At 50.3% G+C, this 24,480-nt stretch overlaps 1 protein-coding gene across 1 annotated transcript in view; it reads left to right on the top strand.

Annotated features, from left to right (window-relative positions):
• The first annotated feature begins 3,685 nt into the window (after positions 1-3,685).
• LIN9 (lin-9 DREAM MuvB core complex component) overlaps positions 3,686-24,480 on the top strand; it is a 54,755-nt gene continuing 33,960 nt past the window's right edge. The window contains exon 1 of the mRNA XM_068232820.1: positions 3,686-3,883. Coding sequence (XP_068088921.1) covers positions 3,796-3,883 — 88 coding nt within the window. The 5' untranslated portion in view covers positions 3,686-3,795. The remainder of the gene's footprint in view (positions 3,884-24,480) is intronic.

Below are 24,480 nucleotides of genomic sequence, written 5' to 3' on the forward strand. Positions count from 1 at the left end.
CGGCTCGCCGGCAAAATGTGAACAGGCGGGGAAGAAATCCCCGCTGTTTACATCATACGGCGCTGCTGCGCAGCAGCGCCGTAAGGCAGATCGGCGATCCCCGGCCTCTGATTGGCCGGGGATCGCCTGCATATGATAGGCTGAAGCCTATCCTTCAATGCGCAGGACGGAAATCCGTCCTGCGCAGCTCACAGGGGGGCTTTGAAGAGCCCCCCCCCCCCGCTAAGCAAATGCAGCTGGCGGCGATCAGACCCCCCCAGCAGGACATCCCCCTAGTGGGGAAAAAAGGGAGGTAGTCTGATCGCTCTGCTGCACTCCTGATCGGTGCTGCGGGCTGTAGAGCCCACGCAGCACTGATCAGTGAAAAATCCCCTGGTCGGTAAGTGGTTAAAAGGAAATAAATATGGCAGCCTTCATATCCCTCTCACTACAGTTCTCCTTTAAGGGCCTTCTTGAAGGTGTTGAAGGAGGGGGCTGCCCTAATGGGTGGAGGTAGGGAGTTCCATAGTGTTGGAGCGGCTCTTGAGAAGTCTTGGAGGCGTGCATGGGACTGGGTGATGCGGGGAACGGTCAGGCGAAGTTCATTGGAGGAGCGGAGTAAGCGGCTAGGTGTGTATCTCTGAGTAAGATCAGAAATGTAGGTTGGACAGGTTTTGTGGACGGATTTGTAAGTCAGACACATATCTTGAATCTGATTCTGGACTGGATAGGAAGCCAGTGGAGGGATTACAGAGGGGAGCTGCCCTGGTGGAGCGATGGGAGGAGTGGATAATTCTGGCTGCCGCATTCATGATGGACTGCAGTGGGGCTATTTGGGTCTTAGGGAGACCAGACAGAAGGGCATTGCAGTAGTCGAGGCGGGAAATTATGAGGGCATGGATGAGTAGTTTGGTGGTGGCAGGGGTCAGGAAAGGGTGAATCTTACAGATGTTACGAAGGTGGAAGTTGCAAGACTTTGTGAGGTTTTGGATGTGGGGAGTGAAGGAGAGTGCGGAGTCCAGGGTGACACCCAGACAGCGGGCTTGAGAGGTAGGGTGAATGGTAGTGTGGTTAACAGTGACCTGCACATCTGGGAGGTCCAGGGATAACCAGGGTGGGAAGATCATAAATTCCATTTTGTTTAGATTTAATTTCAGGAACCTAGCGGACATCCAGGAGGAGATGGCAGATAGGCAGGAGGAGACCTTGTCCATGGTAGTGGTGGATATGTCAGGGGTGTAGAGGTAGAATTGAGTGTCATCTGCATACAGATGATAGTTAAAACCCATGGAGGAGATAACCTTGCCAATGGAGGATGTGTATAGGGAGAACAGTAGGGGGCCAATGACCGAGCCTTGGGGGACTACCACTGAGAGGTGGTTGGGGGTGGACGAGGACTCATTGAAGGAGGTTGTGAAGGAGCGGTTGGAGAGGTAGAATGAAAGCCAGGTCAGGGCGAGATCGTGAATGCCCATGGATTGAATTCATACTGTGTGTGTGCCAGTGCCACTGCCAGGCAGCTCAGCACATTCAGACAGTGACTACGGTACCTGTGTAAGTCAGCTGCATATTGTGTAATACCCATTACTGCACTTGTGTTGCATAGACAGCTTTTGTAATTCATACTGTTTGTGCCACTGCCAGCCCAGGCCCAGCACATTCAGTGACTACTGTACCTGTGTCTGTAATAGGCAGCTGTACATTGTAATACCCATTACTGCATATACCTACCTAGCTGTTGTGTTCAGTGAACCCACCTCATCACTGTATATACCTAACTGTTGTGTTCAGTGAACCCACCTCATCACAGCATATACCGAGCTGTTGTGTTCAGTGAGCCCACCTCATCACAGCATATACCTAGCTGTTGTGGCAAGTGGTGTCATCAATGTCCGCCATAACAGATTCTCGTTAAAGGATTTAAAGTTAATTAATTTCAAATACAGCAAGCCCTCGAAAGTCCTCCTTTATTGTTATTTTTGGTCACTACCTCGGGATGTGCATGCCATGCCTGCTGCCTTCCTTGGATGTGTGGTGGTAGCCGTTCCTGCTCCATTGCCCACAGCGTGCCTGCTGCCTTCCTTGAATGTGTGGTGGTGGTAGCTGTTTCTTAGCCTTCCACTCCAGACCGGAATTGAACCAGGATTCCCCGGCCATTACCCCTGGTCAGTCACCATGGTACTGAGAAAGTACCATTAACAGTTTCACACAGTTGAATGAATGGCAGACTTGCCCTCCATAACACATTCTTGGCAAATGCGTTCAAATTGGTTTGTCTTCCGCTGGGTCCATCTGACCACAGATGCCTGATCTGCAAAGCACAGTCAGGGCAGGTACAGTACTTATACAGCATGGGTCTCAGGCTCCCACTTCGAACCGGAATCAAACCCTGATTCCCCGGCATTACCCACTGGTCACAATGGCAGACTTGCCCTCCAGAACAGATTCTCGTGAAAGGCAAGTGGTGTCATCATTGTCCGCCATAACAGATTCTCGTTAAAGGATTTAAAGTTAATTCATTTCATGTCAAGGCGAGGTTCAGAGCAGACATGGGTGATTCCAGCAGAAAGACTGCACCAATGGTGACAAGTATACAGCACAGCCGGTGCACTGATGTTGTCTTATCATCGGGCCCCTGACACAAAGCAAGGAGTAGCAGGTAGCATTGTGCTTTGCTGGGGCCCCGTGTGTGATGCGTCCTGTCCAAGCACGGGAGACATTTTTTAAAAGAGACCTAAACAAAAAAAACACATTTTTACATCCATCGCCCCCTAGTCTTCTTGCCCCCCAAGCCTTGGACTCCCCTCTTTGCTCATTTACATTTTCTGTCTCATCCTCCTTAATCACACTTCTAAGCAACTTTACATGGCAATAGTGACCTGAAGTGTTCTGCATATGATAATTTTGAAAGAATTGTAAGTGTGTATAAGCACAGCAGCTCAGTAGCATGATCAAGGAGTAGCACAGATGGAGCAGAGAAGTTTGTAGCCACGCCACTGTGGGGGACATCTTCTGTTACTTGGGTAAGGTTTGCTGCATTTCATAGGTGGCATCACATTTCCTGTACTTTTTGGGGGTAACGTTTGCTGCGTTATCATATATGAAACTTTGAGTTACACTATTACGTTAGCTATTGCCCATATCCTGTCATGGCAATGGACAATTTTTATCACAGCACTATCACTTTTTCCCTATTTTCCGCAATGCACTACCCCCTCAAAAAAAATTGCTTGATGGGGGGGAAAGGGGGGGGGGGGGGGGGGTAGGCTGTAAATAATCAACATGGATGTCAAATGCCCTAGCTACTCTCCATTGGTTAATAACAATCCTTGGCCAGCTGTCTGCAGATCTTAGCAGTGTCACCTCAGGTCGCTTCTGGGCTGATACGTGTCACTCCTATAAATAGCTCAACTCAGATTCCAATCTAGCCCTGAAAAGCAGGCTTTATATAACAAAAAAAGAAATTGACAGAAATTGCAGAATATAGAGCACACAAGCCAGGCGGGTCACCGGCACAGCTATAGGCATTTCAGAGCATTGCGGGGCACGGGGGGCGGAGCTCTACCCAGTTACAGGACGACCCTTCTGTATCTCTGGCCACAGCCCTCCGTCCGCACGGACAATAACTGCGCGCTCCCGTCGTGCGCGCCGCCGCTCTCTCCAGCAGGGAGCGCCCTCGGGGCCGCGCACGCACCCTGCGCTGTGTTTGTGCTGACGTCATGTTCTCGCCCAGCAACGCGAGCGGGATCGCGAATGGCGGCGCAGAGAGGGGAGTTCAAACCAGACGGAGGCTCGTCCAGCCCGTGACTCGGCGCCATGAAGCGGATGAAGAGCGCCCGGTGCCCCGCTGGCTCCGGGCCGGAAGAGGAGGAGGAGCCGCACTCTGACCTGGCTGAGGTGGAAGGTGAAAGAGGCGGAAGGGGGGCGGCTGTCACCTACCGGGGGGGGACTGACAGGAACCATCACTGGAGGCCCGGGCCGACCCCTAGCGATCCATAAGGGGGCGCTGTGACCTGACCGTCCCGAACCTCACCAGCAGGGGGAGCTGTGCGCGGGGCTGGGGGTCTTGACTGAGGGGGGAGGCGGCACTCATCGCTCAGGGGCCTGTCTGCAGTGTGACCAGTAGAGGGTGCTGTGCACAACACTGAGGAGCCTGGCTAGCAGCAGCCTTACCTCTAGAGGGCGCTGTGCGTAGCACTGACTGGCTGCAGCCTTACCTGCAGAGGGCGCTGTGTGCAGCACTGACTGGCTGCAGCCATACCTGAAGAGGGTGCTGTGCGCAGCACTGACTGGCTGCAGCCATACCTGCAGAGGGCGCTGTGCGCAGCACTGACTGGCTGCAGCCATACCTGAAGAGGGCGCTGTGCGCAGCACTCACTGGCTGCAGCCTTACCTGTAGAGGGCGCTGTGCGCAGCACTGACTGGCTGCAGCCTTACCTGCAGAGGGCGCTGTGCGCAGCACTAACCGGCTGCAGCCTTACCTGTAGAGGGCGCTGTGCGCAGCACTGACTGGCTGCAGCCTTACCTGTAGAGGGCGCTGTGCGCAGCACTGACTGGCTGCAGCCTTACCTGAAGAGGGCGCTGTGCGCAGCACTAACTGGCTGCAGCCATACCTGAAGAGGGCGCTGTGCGCAGCACTGACTGGCTGCAGCCATACCTGTAGAGGGCGCTGTGCGCAGCACTTACTGGCTGCAGCCTTACCTGTAGAGGGCGCTGTGCGCAGCAATGACCGGCAGCAGCCTTACCTGTAGAGGGCGCTGTGTGCAGCACTGACTGGCTGCAGCCTTACCTGAAGAGGGCGCTGTGCGTTGCACTGACTGGCAGCAGCCTTACCTGTAGAGGGTGCTGTGCGCAGCACCGACTGGCTGCAGCCTTACCTGTAGAGGGCGCTGTACGCAGCATTGACTGGCTGCAGCCTTACCTGTAGAGGGCGCTGTGCGCAGCACTGACTGGCTGCAGCCTTACCTGTAGAGGGCGCTGTACACAGCATTGACTGGCTGCAGCCTTACCTGTAGAGGGCGCTGTGCGCAGCACTGTCTGGCTGCAGCCTTACCTGTAGAGGGTGCTGTGTGCAGCACTGACTGGCAGCAGCCTTACCTGAAGAGGGCGCTGTGCGCAGCACTGACTGGCTGCAGCCATACCTGTAGAGGGCGCTGTGTGCAGCACTGACTAGCTGCGGCCTTACCTGCAGAGGGCGCTGTGCGCAGCACTGAGGAGCCTGACTTGCTGCAGCCATACCTGTAGAGGTTGCTGTGTGCGGCACTGAGGAGCCTGATTAACAGCAGCCTTACCAGAAGAGGGTGCTGTGTGCAGCACTGACTGGCTGCAGCCTTACTTGCTAAGGGTGCTGTGTGCGGCACTGACTGGCTGCAGCCTTACCTGTAGAGGGCGCTGTTCGCAGCACTGACTGGCTGAAGCCTTACCTGTAGAGGGCGCTGTGCGCAGCACTGTCTGGCTGCAGCCTTACCTGTAGAGGGCGCTGTGCGCAGCACTGACCGGCTGCGGCCTTACCTGTAGAGGGTGCTGTGCGCAGCACTGACTGGCTGAAGCCTTACCTGTAGAGGGCGCTGTGCGCAGCACTGTCTGGCTGCAGCCTTACCTGTAGAGGGCGCTGTGCGCAGTATTGACTGGCTGCAGCCATACCTGAAGATGGCGCTGTGCGCAGCACTGACTGGCTGCAGCCTTACCTGTAGAGGGCGCTGTGCGCAGCACTGACTGGCTGCAGCCTTACCTGCATTGGGCGCTGTGTGCAGCACTGACTGGCTGCAGCCATACCTGTAGAGGGCGCTGTGCGCAGCACTGACTGGCTGCAGCCTTACCTGTAGAGGGCGCTGGGCGCAGCACTGACTGGCTGCAGCCTTACCTGAAGAGGGCGCTGTGCGCATCACTGACTGGCTTCAGCCATACCTGAAGAGGGCGCTGTGCGCAGCACTGACTGGCTGCAGCATTACCTGTAGAGGGCGCTGTGCGCAGCACTGACTGGCTGCAGCCTTACCTGTAGAGGGCGCCGTGCGCAGCACTTACTGGCTGCAGCCTTACCTGAAGAGGGCGCCGTGCGCAGCACTGACTGGCTGCAGCCTTACCTGTAGAGGGCGCTGTGCGTTGCACTGACTGGCAGCAGCCTTACCTGTAGAGGGCGCTGTGTGCAGCACTGACTGGCAGCAGCCTTACCTGCAGAGGGCGCTGTACGCAGCATTGACTGGCTGCAGCCTTACCTGTAGAGGGCGCTGTGCGCAGCACTGACTGGCTGCAGCCTTACCTGTAGAGGGTGCTGTGTGCAGCACTGACTGGCAGCAGCCTTACCTGAAGAGGGTGCTGTGTGCAGCACTGACTGGCTGCAGCCATACCTGTAGAGGGCGCTGTGCACAGCACTGACTGGCTGCAGCCTTACCTGTAGAGGGTGCTGTGTGCAGCACTGACTGGCAGCAGCCTTACCTGTAGAGGGTGCTGTGTGCAGCACTGACTAGCTGCAGCCTTACCTGCAGAGGGCGCTGTGCGCAGCACTGAGGAGCCTGACTTGCTGCAGCCATACCTGTAGAGGGTGCTGTGTGTGGCACTGAGGAGCCTGATTAACAGCAGCCTTACCAGAAGAGGGTGCTGTGTGCAGCACTGACTAGCTGCAGCCTTACTTGCTAAGGGTGCTGTGTGCGGCACTGACTGGCTGCAGCCTTACCTGTAGAGGGCGATGTGCGCAACACTGACCGGCAGCAGCCTTACCTGTAGAGGGCGCTGTGCGCAGCACTGACCGGCAGCAGCCTTACCTGTAGAGGGCGCTGTGCGCAGCACTGACTGGCTGAAGCCTTACCTGTAGAGGGCGCTGTGCGCAGCACTGTCTGGCTGCAGCCTTACCTGTAGAGGGCGCTGTGCGCAGCACTGACCGGCTGCAGCCTTACCTGTAGAGGGCGCTGTGCGCAGCACTGACCGGCTGCAGCCTTACCTGTAGAGGGTGCTGTGCGCAGCACTGACCGGCTGCCGCCTTACCTGTAGAGGGCGCTGTGCGCAGCACTGACCGGCTGCAGCCTTACCTGTAGAGGGCGCTGTGCGCAGCAATGACCGGCAGCAGCCTTACCTGTAGAGGGAGCTGTGTGCAGCACTGACTGGCTGCAGCCTTACCTGAAGAGGGCGCTGTGCGTTGCACTGACTGGCAGCAGCCTTACCTGTAGAGGGCGCTGTGTGCAGCACTGACTGGCTGCAGCCTTACCTGTAGAGGGTGCTGTGCGCAGCACTGACTGGCTGCAGCCTTACCTGTAGAGGGTGCTGTGCGCAGCACTGACTGGCTGCAGCCTTACCTGTAGAGGGTGCTGTGCGCAGCACTGACTGGCTGCAGCCTTACCTGTAGAGGGCGCTGTGCGCAGCACTGACTGGCTGCAGCCTTACCTGTAGAGGGTGCTGTGTGCAGCACTGACTGGCAGCAGCCTTACCTGAAGAGGGTGCTGTGTGCAGCACTGACTGGCTGCAGCCATACCTGTAGAGGGCGCTGTGTGCAGCACTGACTAGCTGCAGCCTTACCTGCAGAGGGCGCTGTGCGCAGCACTGAGGAGCCTGACTTGCTGCAGCCATACCTGTAGAGGGTGCTGTGTGCAGCACTGACTGGCTGCAGCCTTACTTGCTAAGGGTGCTGTGTGCGGTACTGACTGGCTGCAGCCTTACCTGTAGAGGGCGCTGTGCGCAGCACTGACCGGCAGCAGCCTTACCTGTAGAGGGCGCTGTGCGCAGCACTGACTGGCTGGAGCCTTACCTGTAGAGGGCGCTGTGCGCAGCACTGTCTGGCTGCAGCCTTACCTGTAGAGGGCGCTGTGCGCAGCACTGTCTGGCTGCAGCCTTACCTGTAGAGGGTGCTGTGCGCAGCACTGACCGGCTGCAGCCTTACCTGTAGAGGGTGCTGTGCGCAGCACTGACTGGCTGAAGCGTTACCTGTAGAGGGTGCTGTGCGCAGCACTGTCTGGCTGCAGCCTTACCTGTAGAGGGCACTGTGCGCAGTATGGACTGGCTGCAGCCATACCTGAAGAGGGCGCTGTGCGCAGCACTGACTGGCTGCAGCCTCACCTGTAGAGTGCGCTGTGCGCAGCACTGACTGGCTGCAGCCTTACCTGAAGAGGGCGCTGTGCGTAGCACTGACTGGCAGCAGCCTTACCTGTAGAGGGCGCTGTGCGCAGCACTGTCTGGCTGCAGCCTTACCTGTAGAGGGCGCTGTGCGCAGCACTGTCTGGCTGCAGCCTTACCCGTAGAGGGTGCTGTGCGCAGCACTGACCGGCTGCAGCCTTACCTGTAGAGGGTGCTGTGCGCAGCACTGACTGGCTGAAGCGTTACCTGTAGAGGGTGCTGTGCGCAGCACTGTCTGGCTGCAGCCTTACCTGTAGAGGGCGCTGTGCGCAGTATGGACTGGCTGCAGCCATACCTGAAGAGGGCGCTGTGCGCAGCACTGACTGGCTGCAGCCTCACCTGTAGAGTGCGCTGTGCGCAGCACTGACTGGCTGCAGCCTTACCTGAAGAGGGCGCTGTGCGTAGCACTGACTGGCAGCAGCCTTACCTGTAGAGGGCGCTGTGTGCAGCACTGACTGGCTGCAGCCTTACCTGTAGAGGGTGCTGTGCGCAGCACTGACTGGCTGCAGCCTTACCTGTAGAGGGTGCTGTGCGCAGCACTGACTGGCTGCAGCCTTACCTGTAGAGGGCGCTGTACGCAGCATTGACTGGCTGCAGCCTCACCTGTAGAGGGCGCTGTACGCAGCATTGACTGGCTGCAGCCTTACCTGTAGAGGGCGCTGTGCGCAGCACTGACTGGCTGCAGCCTTACCTGTAGAGGGTGCTGTGTGCAGCACTGACTGGCAGCAGCCTTACCTGAAGAGGGTGCTGTGTGCAGCACTGACTGGCTGCAGCCATACCTGTAGAGGGCGCTGTGTGCAGCACTGACTAGCTGCAGCCCTACCTGCAGAGGGCGCTGTGCGCAGCACTGAGGAGCCTGACTTGCTGCAGCCTTACTTGCAGAGGGTGCTGTGTGCGGCACTGAGGAGCCTGATTAACAGCAGCCTTACCAGAAGAGGGTGCTGTGTGCAGCACTGACTGGCTGCAGCCTTACTTGCTAAGGGTGCTGTGTGCGGCACTGACTGGCTGCAGCCTTACCTGTAGAGGGCGCTGTGCGCAACACTGATCGGCAGCAGCCTTACCTGTAGAGGGCGCTGTGCGCAGCACTGACCGGCTACAGCCTTACCTGTAGAGTGCGCTGTGCGCAGCACTGACTGGCTGCAGCCTTACCTGAAGAGGGCGCTGTGCGTAGCTGTGCGTAGCACTGACTGGCAGCAGCCTTACCTGTAGGGGGCGCTATGTGCAGCACTGACTGGCAGCAGCGTTACCTGCAAAGGGCGCTGTGTGCAGCACTGACTGGCAGCAGCCTTACCTGCAGAGGGCACTGTGTGTAGCACTGACTGGCTGCAGCCTTACCTGCAGGGCTGTGGAGTCGGTCCAAAAATCCACCGACTCCTCAGTTTAGGATTCCTCCGACTCCTCGACTCCGACTCCTCTAATTTGCATATTACAATTTTGTTGATTAAAAGTATGTAACATGAAATTTGTCTCTTAACTGCCAATGCTTAGGAATTTTACAAGACAACTGAAGTGAGAAGGATATGGAGACTGACATATTAATTCCCTTTAGTCATAGACTAAAACTAGTCCTTGCTAAGAGTACTTGTAAAAGGTACAGACCGGAACAAAGAACATCTATCAGGCCCTAGGCAATGTAAGTGTGGGTACATTTAAGAGTGATGTGCAGGTACTCTGCAGGGGAATGAGGAGATTCTTCCTCTTCCTCTATTACACATTCTTCATGCACAATCTGAACAAGGTTTATGGGTGACAGACAACACCTCTGTTTTCAATGTGCACAGCATTCTCAGTGGATTCCCTGCAGCTCTGTGGGGAGTGCATATGTAGAGTATAGTACTACTGTGTAACAAAGTAAACCTGAGACAGATGAAATTAAAGTTTTATACATACCTGGGGCTTCCTCCAGCCGCCTTCAGGATAATCAGTCCCTCGTTGTCCTCCTCCACCACCTGGATCTTCTGTTAGGAGTCCAGGTACATGAGCCAGTCTGGTGTAGTGCACATGCACACACTCCGCCGCCAGGAGCATACTACACCTTTGCAGCACTATTGCGCAGGTGCAGAATGTTCCTGGCTGTGGGAGCGGCATGCGGCTGGACAGCGCTGACTGGCTGAATTACCAGGACTCATAGCAGAAGATCCGGGTGGTGGAGGACAGCGAGGGACTGATTAGCCTGAAGGGGGCTGGAGGAAGCCCCAGGTATGTATAAAACTTTACTTTTCATCCGTCCCAGGTACCCTTTAATTTGTAGTCACCAAACCAAATTTTAACAACATATCAAATTATTTGATTTCATGAGCAAAGAGACTGCGTACATTTGCATAAATCAGCATCAGTGCAGAATGATTTCCATCTCATTGACCATCTCTATTAGTGACACAGCTACACATCAGGCTTTATTCTTACAGCAAAGATGTTATTCAGTATATATAAGAGATTCCTGTGTACACATCGTATATACAGTCACAATCAGATATGTATATCTGACCTTAAAAATACTGCTTTATTGAAGCAGCACAAGTAACTAATTTTGATTGGTTTATTTCATTTTTGTGGACTGAGCACAGCTATTACTGTATATATACATAATTTTTAATGACTATTATCTGAGAAATAGAACATTTTATCATATTTTCTATTTTAATTACAGTTACAAATTCATTAGGAGTCGGAGTCGGTGCATTTTTTCCCGACTCTGACTCCAGGCACCCAAAATTGCCCGACTCCACGACTCCGACTCCACAGCCCTGCTTACCTGCAGAGGGCACTGTGTGTAGCACTGACTGCAGCCTTACCTGTAGAGGGCGCTGTACGCAGCACTGACTGGCTGCAGCCTTACCTGTAGAGGGCGCTGTACGCAGCACTGACTGGCTGCAGCCTTACCTGTAGAGGGCGCTGTACGCAGCACTGACTGGCTGCAGCCTTACCTGTAGAGGGCGCTGTGCGCAGCACTGACTGGCTGCAGCCTTACCTGTAGAGGGCGCTGTGTGCAGCACTGACTGGCAGCAGCCTTACCTGAAGAGGGTGCTGTGTGCAGCACTGACTGGCTGCAGCCATACCTGCAGAGGGCGCTGTGCGCAGCACTGAGGAGCCTGACTTGCTGCAGCCTTACTTGCAGAGGGTGCTGTGTGCGGCACTGAGGAGCCTGATTAACAGCAGCCTTACCTGAAGAGGGTGCTGTGTGCAGCACTGACTGGCTGCAGCCTTACTTGCTAAGGGTGCTGTGTGCGGCACTGACTGGCAGCAGCCATACCTGCAGAGGGTGCTGTGCGCAGCACTGACTGGCAGCAGCCTTACCAGTAGAGGGCACTAAGGAACCTGACTGGCCATAGCCTTGCCTGTAGAGGGCACTGAGGAACCTGACTGGCCGCAGCCTTACCTGTGGAGGGCGCTGTACGCAGCACTGAGGGGCCTGACTGGCCACAGCCTTACCTGCAGAGGGCCCTGTGTGTAGCACTGAGGAACCTGACAGGCCGCCGCAGCCTTACCTGTAGAGGGTACAGAGGAGCCTGACTAGCTGCTGCCTTACCCAGTGTTCTCCCCAGAAATTATTTCCAGCTGGGTGGCAGGAAAAAGTATCCGGGTGGTGCAAGAAGAGAGAATGCAGGGCCAGTGCTTCTCTGTGCAATTCTTCTCACAGCATAGGAGGAGGTGAGCTGATTACAGCCGGGTGCTCACCAAAACTAGCCAGGTGGAGCATCTGACTAAAAGAGCCTTGGGAGAACACTGCTTACCTGTAGAGAGCGCTGCACGCACAGCGCTGGGGATCCTGTCTGGCTGCAGCCATACCTGTAGAGGGCGCAGAGGAGCCTGACTGGCTGCTGCCTTACCTGTAGAGGTTGCTGTGCGCACAGCACTGAGGAGCTCGACTGGCCGCAGCCTTACCTGTACAGGGAAATGAGGAGCCTGACTAGCCGCCGTCTTACCTGTTGAGACTGACACTGGGTACTGTCTGCAGCCTTTCCTGTAGCATTGCTGTGCAGCACTGAAGAGCCTGACAGGCTGCAGCCTTACCTGTAGAGGGCACTGAGGAGCTTGACTACCTGGAGTCAGGGCTAGTGCACACCAGAGCTGTTCTGAAGCGTTTGTTAAAACGATTGCAGGGGAAAACCGCTTGGCTAATGAAAGGGAATGGGATGGTGCACACCAGAGCGGTTCGTTTTTTCCCACAAACTCAAACTCGGGGGCTGCAGCAGTTTTTAGATTTCTGAGGCGTTTGTGTCTCAATGTTAAAGTATAGGAAAGTGGAAAACCGCTCTGAAAAATGCTAGATCAGAGCAGTTTTCCAGGCGTTTTTGTTACAGAAGCTGTTCAGTAACAGCTGTACTGTAGCAATGTTTAAGCAACCAAGATCAGCAGCACCACTCTTGAAGAAATAGCTCTTTATTCAGACACGTAATTAAAATCACATGCCAAAAAAATGGGCTTAGACGCAGCGTAACAATATTTGAAATGTGCTACACAAAAACGCTACATACAAAAAAAAAGAGGTTTTTGAAATCTGCTTCAAAAACCTCTAGCGTTTTGCAGATCTGCTAGACTGAGGTTTTTGGTGTGCAGTGGGCCTCAGTTGGAGTCGGTGGTTTCATAAACTGAGGAGACGGATGATTTTTGTACCGACTTCACAGCCCTGGATGCAGTTGTGAAGAGTGGAAACTGGGAAGGTTAAATCCAGGATTTTTATTTACTGCTTTTTTGCCCACTTGTTTGTTTTGGCTGTGTGTGTTTTTTTGTACATGTTTTTATTGTGATTGTGTCAAAATTGAAAATATATGTGTGGTAAATCAGTTCCATGAGTCTCATTTTTCATTCAAACTGAAAAACTATTGAAATTGAAGGATCCAGACATTTGCATGGGCCTGTTAGTTTTGACAATTGTTAATCAGCAGTTCAGATTTTTTTAATCTTATTGGCCATGTACTTTTCTGCTTCTTTTCGAACTAGAAGTCAATGTTGGTTTTATTTTCTATACATTACTAGTGGTGATTTTGATTTGCTTGACTGGATTATCTTGCAAAGCCATCATGCACATATGTGAATGTCTGTACTTTGGCAGACTTCTCTGTACACAAATACAGGGCTGTGGAGTCGAGGTCGAGGAGTCGGAGCAATTTTCGATACTCTGAGTCGGTGGTTTCATAAACTGAGGAGTCTGAGTTGGGTGATTTTTGTACTGACTCCACAGCCCTGCTCAAATACTGTATGTTGCAGTTATGATGTGCTGGAAAACTGGGTAGGAGGATAATTATTCTTGTTCTTCCAGTTACAGAGAGATTGAGATGTTTACGGTAATGCAGAAAATTCTGTGATCGTAGTGATGGCTCCACTATAATAAAGTACCCATACATTAATTGATTTTCCATTGTGCAATTAAGCAATCAACTTTATTGGGAAATCAACTAAAGTCGAACAGCTAGTGGCCCACATACTGCAAGCGAGATCCTAGCCATTCTCCTTTTACGACCGACCTGAACCGAATCGTAAAGGAATCGGCTACTGTTCACATGATTTTGAACTGACACAGAATCGAGTTTTGGTTTCAGAGCATGGAGGGACAAGATGTCCCTCCATGCTCTGAAACCAAAACTCGATTCTGTGTCAGTTCAAAATCATGTGAACAATAGCCGATTCCTTTACGATTGACTAACAATTTCCACCCTGGCTGATTCAACCAGATATTGGCTAATTTGTGTGGATCGATCTAAATGGTGCATAATCTATTCTCCCTTGACCCAAATTCAAATGATTGAATCGAATGGTCGATCGTACAGGAGAATTGAGAAAGGTTTAAGCACCTTAACAAGTGGGATTCCCTTGTCATTGAACCCTTGTGTAAAAATGTCAATGTCTTGATAATCAATAAACCCATAGTTCTTCCTGCTTTTATAGGAATGGTTAGTGGTTTGGAGTTAGTGTACCAGAGATTATTAAGGCTAAGTTCACAGTGGGACGTTAAAGTCGCACGTTTAAAATTTAACGCAGAATAACTCACTGCAATGGAAAAATCAATGCGCCGTTCACAGTGCACACGTTGCGTTTTGTGTGTAACGCTGCACGTTAAGTAAAAGTACTGCATGCAGTGCGTTATACACATTATTAGCTGCGTTGGACTGTCTGCACATGCTCAGTAATGACTTGGAAGCATACTTTTCATTGCCTGTATTTTTTACTGTATCTGCTGTATGCGACGGTAACGCTGCGTTGTGACTTTTTGGGTGCGTTGCAAGTTTGCGGTGCGACTTTAACATCGCATCAAAACGCAACATCCCACTGTGAATCTAGCCTCAATCTAAAGAATCAATACTTACCCAGGGCTTCCTCCAGTCCCACAGCGGTCTGCCGCTCAGCAGCAATCAGGGTCGGTAACTGGCTCAGTTGGGTCCAGTCTGGCTCTTCTGCGCATGCACGGACCTCCCGCACATGCGCAGAAGACCCAGACTGACGCGACTGAAGCAATTACCGGGGCTGTTTGCGGCTGAATGGCAGACCACGGAAGGACAACGAGAGACTCACACGTGTTTATGGGGCTGGAGGAAGCCCCGGGTGAATATTGATTCTTTAGATTTGATGATCTCTGGCTTACTTACTTCCTCCGGCTGTGAAGGCACAGAGACTGTGACATGAGTGAGGCCACACACACACACACACACACACACACACACACACACACACACACACACACACACACACACACACACACACACACACACACACACACACACACACACACACACACACACACACACACACACACACACACACACACACACACACACACACACACACACACACACACACACACACACACCGCTGTCCACATCTTTTAAAGAGAATACCTTGGGAGAGGGAAGCCTGGGAGCCCCAAACAATCCAAAACAAAAATAGTGGCCTGTCTGTACTGGTGCATTGGCTGCTTTCTGCTCAGGCCCAGGTGGAAATAGCTGAGCCCGATCGGGTCCGCTCTACTGCACAGGAGGCTTACACCTGCGCATTACAGCGGGATTTTATATTTCTGCCTGAGCGGAAAGCCGCCAGTGTGTCTGCAATTTCATGGGTTACCGCTGGAACAGGGCTGAAGTGGAGGATGAGGGAAGCCTCATTAGGATCCAGAGCTTCCTCCTCTCGAGGCAAGTACCCCCTCCCCTTGGGGCACTTTTTTTGTCACTTCATAAGGGCTGGTGCACACCAATAGCTTTTCTGAGCGTTTTTAAAAACTCTAGCACTTTGAAAAGCGCTTGGCTAATGTATTTGAATGGGATGGAGCACACCGGAGCGATGTGCTTTTTTTTCCCCAAACGCGGGTCCTGCAGCATTTCTACTGATTTCTGAGGCGATTTAACCTCAACTTTAACTCCTGTTAAGTATAGGAAAGTGGAAAATCGCTCTGAAAATGTGCTAGATCAGAGCGATTTTCCAAGCATTTTTGTTACAGAAGCTGTTCAGTTACAGCTCTACTATAACTAAATTTAAAAAAAACGTTACACCAAAATGCTCCAAAAATCGCTAGGCATGCTTAGAAAATCGCTCTGCACATGCCTAGAATCGCCTTAAAAAATCACTTCAAAAAGCACTAAGCGCTTGCTTTTACGCTAGCGCTTTTTGGTGTGCACTGGTACTAATTCAAGTTCAGAACAGCATTCCAATGAATTTGGATCAGATTTCTATTGATCTTTCCTAGTAGACACAACTTCTTATAGATTTAAAAATGTTGAGATTTGCAGTCCATCTTTCTACAGTGAAAAAGATTCACAAAAGAGATTGCCTATGAGATGCATATAATTCTCAGTTAATGCAGAATTATGCAAATGTTTCATGCACACTTATGCAACTTGAAAACAAATGAGCACATTATTTTCTTGTGGTGTTGTGTGGTTTTGAACTTGAAGATTGATTTCTATGATTTTAGAACCTGTGTATGAAAAGATCATTTTTCATTTTGTCCTAATATGCAAACTCTTAGAATTCAAGTGGATGCACTCTTTATTTCCCCCAGTCTCTCACCTTTTGGTGGAATAGGTCTTCATCACCCTCAGGTCCTCTAGTAGCCAGCTTAAAGTACACCTGAAGTGAGAGGGATATGGTGGCTGCCATATGTATTTCCTAATAAACGATACCAGTTTCCTGGCTGTCCTGCTGATCTCTTTGGCTGCAGTAGTGACTGAATCATCCATCAGAAACAAGCATTTCTTGTCAGACTTAAAGGACAACTGAAGCGAAAGAAATGTGGAGGCTGCCATATTTATTGCCTTCTAAGCAATACCAGTTGCCTGGCTATCATGCTGATCCTTTGCCTCTAATACTTTTAGCCATAGCCCCTGAACAAGCATGCAGCAGATCAGGTGTATCTGACAAGATTAGCTGCATGTTGTTTCTGGTGTTATTCAGACACTACTGCAACTAAATAGATCAGCAGGGCTGCCAGGTATCTGGTATTGTTTAAAAGGAAATAAATATGGCAGCTTCCATATCCCTCTCACTTTAGTTGTCGTTTAAAGCGGAACTTGTATGTAATGCAGGGCAGTGAACTTCTACCCATTACCCATTAGCAAGACAGGTCCTCTCCTGTTCAGCCCATCACCTTGTGGCTCCAGACTCATGTCATGTGACAGAAGATGCATGGTGATAGGCTGCATGGCGCTGCAATGAGCTGCTCTGAGGAGTGTGGAAGAGGACCTGTCATGTTGGCGGGGCATTGTATAAAGCTCTGCTGTTGCTCTGCATTACGTACAGGAGTGGGGGGCCCTTATAGCGGTCAGCTATATACTTGGCAGGGGGATATGTGTGTGTAAGAGATTTGCACATTAAAGTCTTCCTGAGCGGGAAATATAAGTATATACCTACCTCTATGAGCTATAGGCTACTCCAGGTAAGTATATTTTAACTATTTATTTTTACCCCTTAGGTTTACTTAAAGTATGCATCTCTGCTACAACGCTGTGCAAGCCTCCTGTTCTGACATAAACCTCCGTGTTTTCCTGAAACTGTATTGCTGGGAGTACTGTATCTCCCTCCCCCTGGTGTGCAGTCCTCCCCTCCCCCACCATCCCCTTTCTCAGCTGTTTTCTCTCCCCTGTGTGACCGCAATGCTTTTCCATATGCTCCACCTAAAATACCCTTCCTACAACACCAGGAGCTGGCGTAACTTCACTTTCCCCCACTGCGCTTTTGTGATCAGCTGTTGGGTTCCCCTCCTGTGTATATGTGTGACAAGCTGCTGATTGGCATGGTAGCCTGCCACTTTCAGTCTAATTTCTGTGTGCTTGCTTTTTAGATGCTTTTTTTGTTTTGTTTTTCCTGCTACCGCTGTCCTTTCAGCACTAGGAGGCCTGAAGGGGCTGCCAATTACTTCCTGATCCTCGCTGCATCCTACACACTCATTCATGGCATCCTGGGCTTTCTGCTCTCGTTACGTTCAGTACCCGCACTCGCAATGTCTAATTGCTCTTATGCAACAGTCTTGCCTTCTCCTGCAGATATTGCTGTACGGCTTTTGTTTGTTTTATATTTTTAGAAGCAATTACGCTGAGTTCAGCAGGAGCAGATATGCATTAGTAAAGATTTATTTATTTATTGGATTTATAAAGCGCCCACATATTACGCAGACTTGTGGTGGAAGTGGCAGCAGTTGAAGTTGACTGGCCGGTACGAAGTGGTGATCCAATCCGGCAAATGGTGGGTTAGGGCCGTTTTCCACTATTGGCATTTTGCGATCAGATTCCAACAGCTTGCAGATCGCAAAATATTATGTACAGTTAAAACTACAAGAAACTGCTGTGAACGTTTTTTCGTGCGATTCTCTTTCTAGCACATATTTTTTTTTTCTCTTTTTTTATACCTAGTATTTATTTTCTTTGTACTTTATATAGAAGCACAAGCAAATCACATAAGAATTGCACTGCTATGCGATTAATTCCCCCCCCCCCCCCCCCCCCCGAGATTTATCAATTGCCGCTCTTTTCTTTTTACCCCAGCACAAATTGGAAATGTGAACACACCTCAATCGCGCCATTAAGTCGACAGATTGCAGTGGAATCGTAGAGGATATTGGGAAGAATCACAGTGTGGTTGCCTGTGCGTTTCTTAGTGAGAAAGGGCCCTTACTCTGCAGTCGTAAATTTATTGGGGGGGGGGTGTAGGAACTGTTAAACCATCTGGAATCACTCGATTTCAATCATTACTCTGCAACAATCTTATCAAGGATTGTTTGAACTGCTGCCCTGCTAACAAACCGCTACTAGTAGGACTGGTGATCTTGTACCATTGTACCAAGTACACACCATGCAATTTTCAGTTGGAGCCTATGAGCGAGTGATCAGATCGATATTCAGATCTGACATCGATTGGATACAGAACAAAGCTGGCGTACACACGTATGCAATTGTTTCAAATTGTAATCCCTTTTTCCGATAAATATGGATCAAAAATTAATTGAAAGGAATTGGATATGGGACTATTTCGATTCATACTTTCCAGCTTGTATGATCCGCTTATGATCGATTTTGAGCTTGGTATCGGTCGATGGCAATCATTGGGTTGTAAGTTTTTCCCTGGATCTCATCGTTCCCTAGATCTGAAATAGGATCTAAAGTAAAAATTTCATAGTTTGTACTCAGGGCTGTGGAGTAGGTACATAAATCATCTGACTCCGACTTATCAGTGTATGAAATCGCCGACTCCAGGTACCCAAAATTGCTCTGACTTCACCTCCACAGCCCTGTGTGTACCAGACCGTAGTATGTGCCAAACTGAAGGCACAGGACTGTTGTGCATGAAGTGACTGTATAGCTATAAGGATATGGAAGCTGCCACACTCCTGATCCCTGTTAGGTGAGTAGAGTGCAGGCGGCCCCTGTTGGGCGAGTAGATTTATTTTTGGTGAAGGTGTATGGGCCCCCAGCAAGGAGGCCTCGCTCCCGTTTATACTTATATGGATAGCATAATGTGCAAACAGTGATACCACGCTGGGGCTTCTCGTCAGCACTTCTCCATGTGCAGTGCTGCCCATAATTATTCATACCCCCTGGCAAATTTTGAATTAGATACTTTTACTCAACCAGCAAGTATTTTTTTGATGAAAATGACATAGGTTTTCCCCCAACAGATAAGACAATGTACAAGAGGCATTATTGTGGTGGTGGTGGTGGGGGTGGCAAAAACATTTCTCTGCTTTTACTTACATTTGAGTAAAAAGTGTCCAGTTCTAAATTATTCATACCCTTCTCAATAATCAATAGAAAAGCCTTTATTGGCTATTACAGCAATCAAACACTTCCTATAATTGCAGACCAGCTTTTTGCATGTCTCCACTGATATTTTTGCCCATTCATCTTTAGCAATGAGCTCCAAATCTTTCAAGTTGGAGGGTCTTCTTGCCATCACACTGATCTTTAGCTTCCTCCACGGATTCTCAATTGGATTCTGGTTGGGCCACTCCAAAATGTTAATGTTGTCTTCTAACAATTTCTTCCCCACCTTTGCTGTGTGTTTTGGGTCATCTTTATGCTGAAATGTCCACTGGTGCCCAAGGCCAAGTTTCTTTGCAGACTGCCTTATGTTGTCATTGAGAATACTCGTGTATTGCTCTTTTTTCATGGTGCCGTTTACTGCGATTAGGTTCCCTGGTCCATTGACTGAACCCCCCCCCCCGGCCCAAAGCATTAGGTTCCCACCCCCATGTGTGACAGTGGGGATGGTGTTCTTTGGGTTGAAGGCGTCTCCTTTTGTACACCAAATGAAGGAGACATCATTGTGACCAAACAATTCAATTTTTGTTTCATCTGAACATAACACAGAAGACCAGAAGTCTTCTTGTTTGTCCAGATGAGCATTTGCAAAGGCCAAGCAAGCTTTTGTGTGCCTTATCTGGAGAAGTGGCGTCCTCCTTGGTCTGCATCCGTGGAAGCCAGCAGTGTGCAGTGTCTGTAGGATTGTCTCCCTTGAGACATTGCCACCAGCAAATACCAGATTCACCAGGATGGACCTTGGTGGTGATCCTTGGATTCTTATTCACCTCTCACTATCCTCCTGGCCAGCACAGGTGTCACTTTTGGCTTCCGACCACGTCCACTGAGATTTTCCACAGTGCGGAACATAATAATACTTTGCACTGTAGCCACTGGAACTTGAAAACATTTAGAAATGGCCTTGTAGCCCTTTCCTGACTTGTGAGCAGCCACAATGCGCAGCCGCAGGCCCTCACTGAGCTCCTTTTGTCTTAGCCATGTCTGTCCACAAACCAACTGCAGAGAGCTGCTGTTTTTCACCTGTTGTGTCCATTAAAAAAGCTGTTCCCAATTAATCAGGATAATTAGGATGCTTTAGAACAGCTTGGACTATTTGGAATGGTATAGAACTTTGGATTTTCTTACAGACTGTGACAGTTTGTGAGTTTGTGAAGGGTACAAATAATTTTGGACTGGACGCTTTTTGCTCAAATGTAAATTAAAAGCGGAAAATGTTTTTTTTTGTCCACAATAATGCCTCTTATACATCGTCTTATTATCTTGTTGGAGACCCCTATATCATTTCCTGTGGAATTAAAATGACTTGCTGGTTAAATTAAAAGTAACTTTAGGTCACAATTTGTCAGGGGTATGAATAATTGTGGGCAGCACTGTATGTCTCCTCCATCTATGTCATTGCAGCAACTCTGGGCTCTTGTTCAAGTGAACCTCCAGACTAAAAATCGACTCAGCAGCAATGAAAAGGCCTGGTGTTTCTTTAACAGTCTCACAACATCAGAACTTTGTTTCTCTTATACAAGCCTCACTTTTAGCTACACAGAGCAAAACTGCCCGGGCAGTTTTCCCCTTATGCTGTGCAAAGCATGATGGGATTTCTGATGTTGTTGTTCTCGTTCTGCTGTTTTGGTGCAATTTTTTTTTTTTTTTTAACATTTTGAATTTGACATTTGAAGCCTAGCGTGTGCAGCTGGGAGGGGTTATCAGGACACAGGACAGTTGGAACTGTCTCCTGCTCCCTGTCACCTCCTTTCAACCAAAAAGATGGCTGCCCCCATGACAAAGATGGCAGCCCCCATGAATCGCAAACATTTGCCTGTTCTTTTAAAACTGGGTGGGTAAGAGATTATATTACCTATCTATTCTAATTAACATAACCAATGTAACTTAATAACAGTATGTTTGTTTAGGCTGAAGTTCCCCTTTCAGGATCAGAATCAGAATGACTTTATTCGCCAAGTGCGACAGGCGCCGCACCCGGAATTATTTGTGGACACAAGGCATATTGGCAAGTGACAAACAGTGCTAGTACACTACACATAGTACAATTTATAAATTTATAAGACAGAGTAAATGACACATAGAGCGGTTGTCCCATATTATGCAAAGATGAACATGTCGGCCTTGTTGTCACTTGTGGGAGTTGTGTGTTATAATCTTGTGGCAGGAGTGACTGGAGAGAGTAATTCTCAGGCCTCCTTCCTTCCCACAGGCAGCTGAAAGTGTTGAATTCACAGCCTGTCTGCTTTCTAGCACCTGGCATGCAGGGCTGTGAAGTCTGAGTCAAGGAGACAGTCAGAGCTATTTTGGGTACCTGGAGTCAGAGGTTTCAAAAACTGAAGAGTCGGAATTGGAGTCGGATGATTTTTGTACCGACTCCACAGCCCTGCTGGCATGGGCAGTGTATGCACACGCACACACGCACGCACGCGCACCGCCAGTCAAGTGTGACTCATGTAGTGTTACCAAACGCTGCCATTTGGCTGTATGTAATTGCAGCCGGATGCCGCTTGTGGCCAAGAGGCGGAACAGCCCAACAAGCAAGCAGTTTGACCGCCAGTGGAAAGAGGCTTCATGCTGACAAGCAATTGGAAGCATTAAACCAGCCACTTCACTGAATGTTCTCCTATTTCTGCATGTGGTTACCTAGTTGACGTTATCTTAGCTGAGACGGATGGCTGCCGGTGTCCCTCCTTTCCCTTTAATTCTGGGATTGAATGCACTCCACATTGAGATGAATGGCAGCGCTCATCTTGACACTACTTGCAGCATCCAGCATAATTTGCAGAGTTCTGTGTCCCCTATGGAGTTCCAAACGTGATGCGAAGACGGAACTATCGAACAAGTGCAATCAGAAAATCAGAAAGCTTTATTTCGCCAAGCATGACTGATTCATGCCCGACATTGGTTTTGGCACAATACATAGCTCAAGTAGAGGATAGTTAGCAGAGTACATACACGCTGTTACCAAGCAGAGAGCAACAATGTACCAGAAAAACTATACAGGTCAGGAACTACAAATTGTGGCACTTCAGCGAGAGGGACTGAACAGCCTTGGTCTTGAGGGCATGTAAGACAGCCTAGGACTCAGCTTAAAGGTGGCCATACACTCGTTAGATTAGCAGCAGATAGATCATCAGATTGATTTCTGATCTATCTGATGTGTTTAGGAACATTTTTTACTAGGAACAGATTTCCAATAGATTTCAGTATGAAATCTATTGAAAATCGATCTCATGGCATTTTTTTGCCATCAGATTTCCATTAGGTCCAATGTAAAATAAGCAATCTCAACAGATCTTCCTAAATTTTCCAACATGTCAGATCGATTGGTCAATCAATTTGCGATCAATCGATCGGCCGCTTATCGGCTCAGTGTATGGCCCCCTTAAGGTAGAGTATGTGGAGGGAGTTCAAGAGTCTGACAGCTGAGGGATAGAACGAGTTCCTGTGCCTAGCAGTCCTGGTGGGTATGACCCCTAGCCTCTGGCCCAGTGAAAGCAGGCTGAAAAAACGGTGACCTGGGTGGGAGAGGTCGTTGGCAATCCGCAGTGCTCTACAGCGCAGTTCGGTGTTGTATATGATGTCAAGTGAAGGGAGAGGATTCCCAATAACCCTTTCCGCTGAACTTGATGACCCTCTGCAGTTTGTGTCTGTCGCTGATGGTGGCGCCGTCATACCAGGCCAAGATGGAGGAGCAGAGGATCGATTTCGATGGTGGCGGAGTAAAAACTAGTCAGAATCCCTGGGGCTTGCCAATCTTCCTCAGTTGGCGAAGGAAGAAGAGCCTCTCCTGGGCTTTCCGCTGTGTGGCCGTGATGTTGGCCTTTCAGCAGGAGGTCACTGGAGATGGTAGTGCCCAGGAGTCTCGTACAGGCTACTTTGGCCACCTCATTTCCATCGATGTAGATTGGAGGAGGGGTGGGAGCAGATTTCCTAAAGCCAACGATCGGCTCCATGGTCTTGGCAGTGTTGAACACCAGCCTGTTCTCCTTGCACCAGAGGCATATTTTCTCCACCTGCTGACAGTACAATTGGACGTTATCCTTGTTGACAAGGCTGACAATAGTGTGAATGGTGACATCAGCAAACTTAATAACCTTGACGGAGTCAGCCGTGGGTCTGCAATTATTTGTATACAGGGAGAAAAGCAGGGGCGACATGACGCAGGGGGTGGGGGTGCACCTGTGTTTGTGGCCGCTTCCCGTGAGTAGATATACCCCAGCTTGACCGCTTGAGACCTGTTGGTGATGAAGTCCTTGATCCATACGCAAAGGGTTGGATGGACCCAGAGTACAGCTAGATCTTCCTGGAGGATGCATGGGCAGATAGTATTGAAGGCTGAGCTAAAATCCAGGAGTAGTATTCTGGCGCATGAGTCTGGTCTGTCTAGGTGGTCATTGATGAGCTCCATGCAGATGTTTAAGGCATCGTCAGTGGACTGGTTCGCCCTGTAGGTGAACTGGAAGGGGCCAGGAGAGGCAGATGGGTGGACTTGAGGATAGATAAGACCACTCTCTCCAGGGTCTTCATGATCACGGACGTCAGTGCCACAGGCCTAAAGTTAAGGTCAGAGACGCCTTGTTTCTTACGGACAGGTATGATGGTTGATCTCTTGAAGCATGTGGGGACCTTGTCTTCCTCCAGTGATTTCGTGCAAATGGCGGAGAGTATAGGGGCCAGTTTCATCGAATAGGCTTTAACCAGCCGGGCGGTATGGACGAGCTTAGCTCGTCCATTACCGCCGAAGGGTGCCGCTTAGGCCCTGCTGGGCCCATTTTGATGAAATAAAAAGGTGCACACGCAGCCGGCACTTTGCCAGCCGCGTGTGCTACCTGATCGCCGCCGCAGCCACCCGAGCACAGCGCAGCCGGACCAAACAGTTCCAGCCAGCGCTAAGGGCTAGATCGGAGGCGGCTGACGTCCATGATGTCACTCCGATCGTCGCCATGGCGACGAGAAAAGCATAACAAGAAGGGCCTTTCTTGTTACTACTTTAATTAAAAAAAACCCGTCCGGTCGCCAGCCTGGCGATCTTAATAGAACGCCAGGCTGGTTAAAGGACTTCCGAGGCCAAATGTATAACAAAACAAAAAAAAACATGAAAAAAGTTATATACCTGCATCAGTTTGGAAGGCACGGAGGACGCTGTCCGCGC

Source organism: Hyperolius riggenbachi, chromosome 4 (assembly GCF_040937935.1).
Source record: "Hyperolius riggenbachi isolate aHypRig1 chromosome 4, aHypRig1.pri, whole genome shotgun sequence".
NCBI lineage: Eukaryota > Metazoa > Chordata > Amphibia > Anura > Hyperoliidae > Hyperolius > Hyperolius riggenbachi.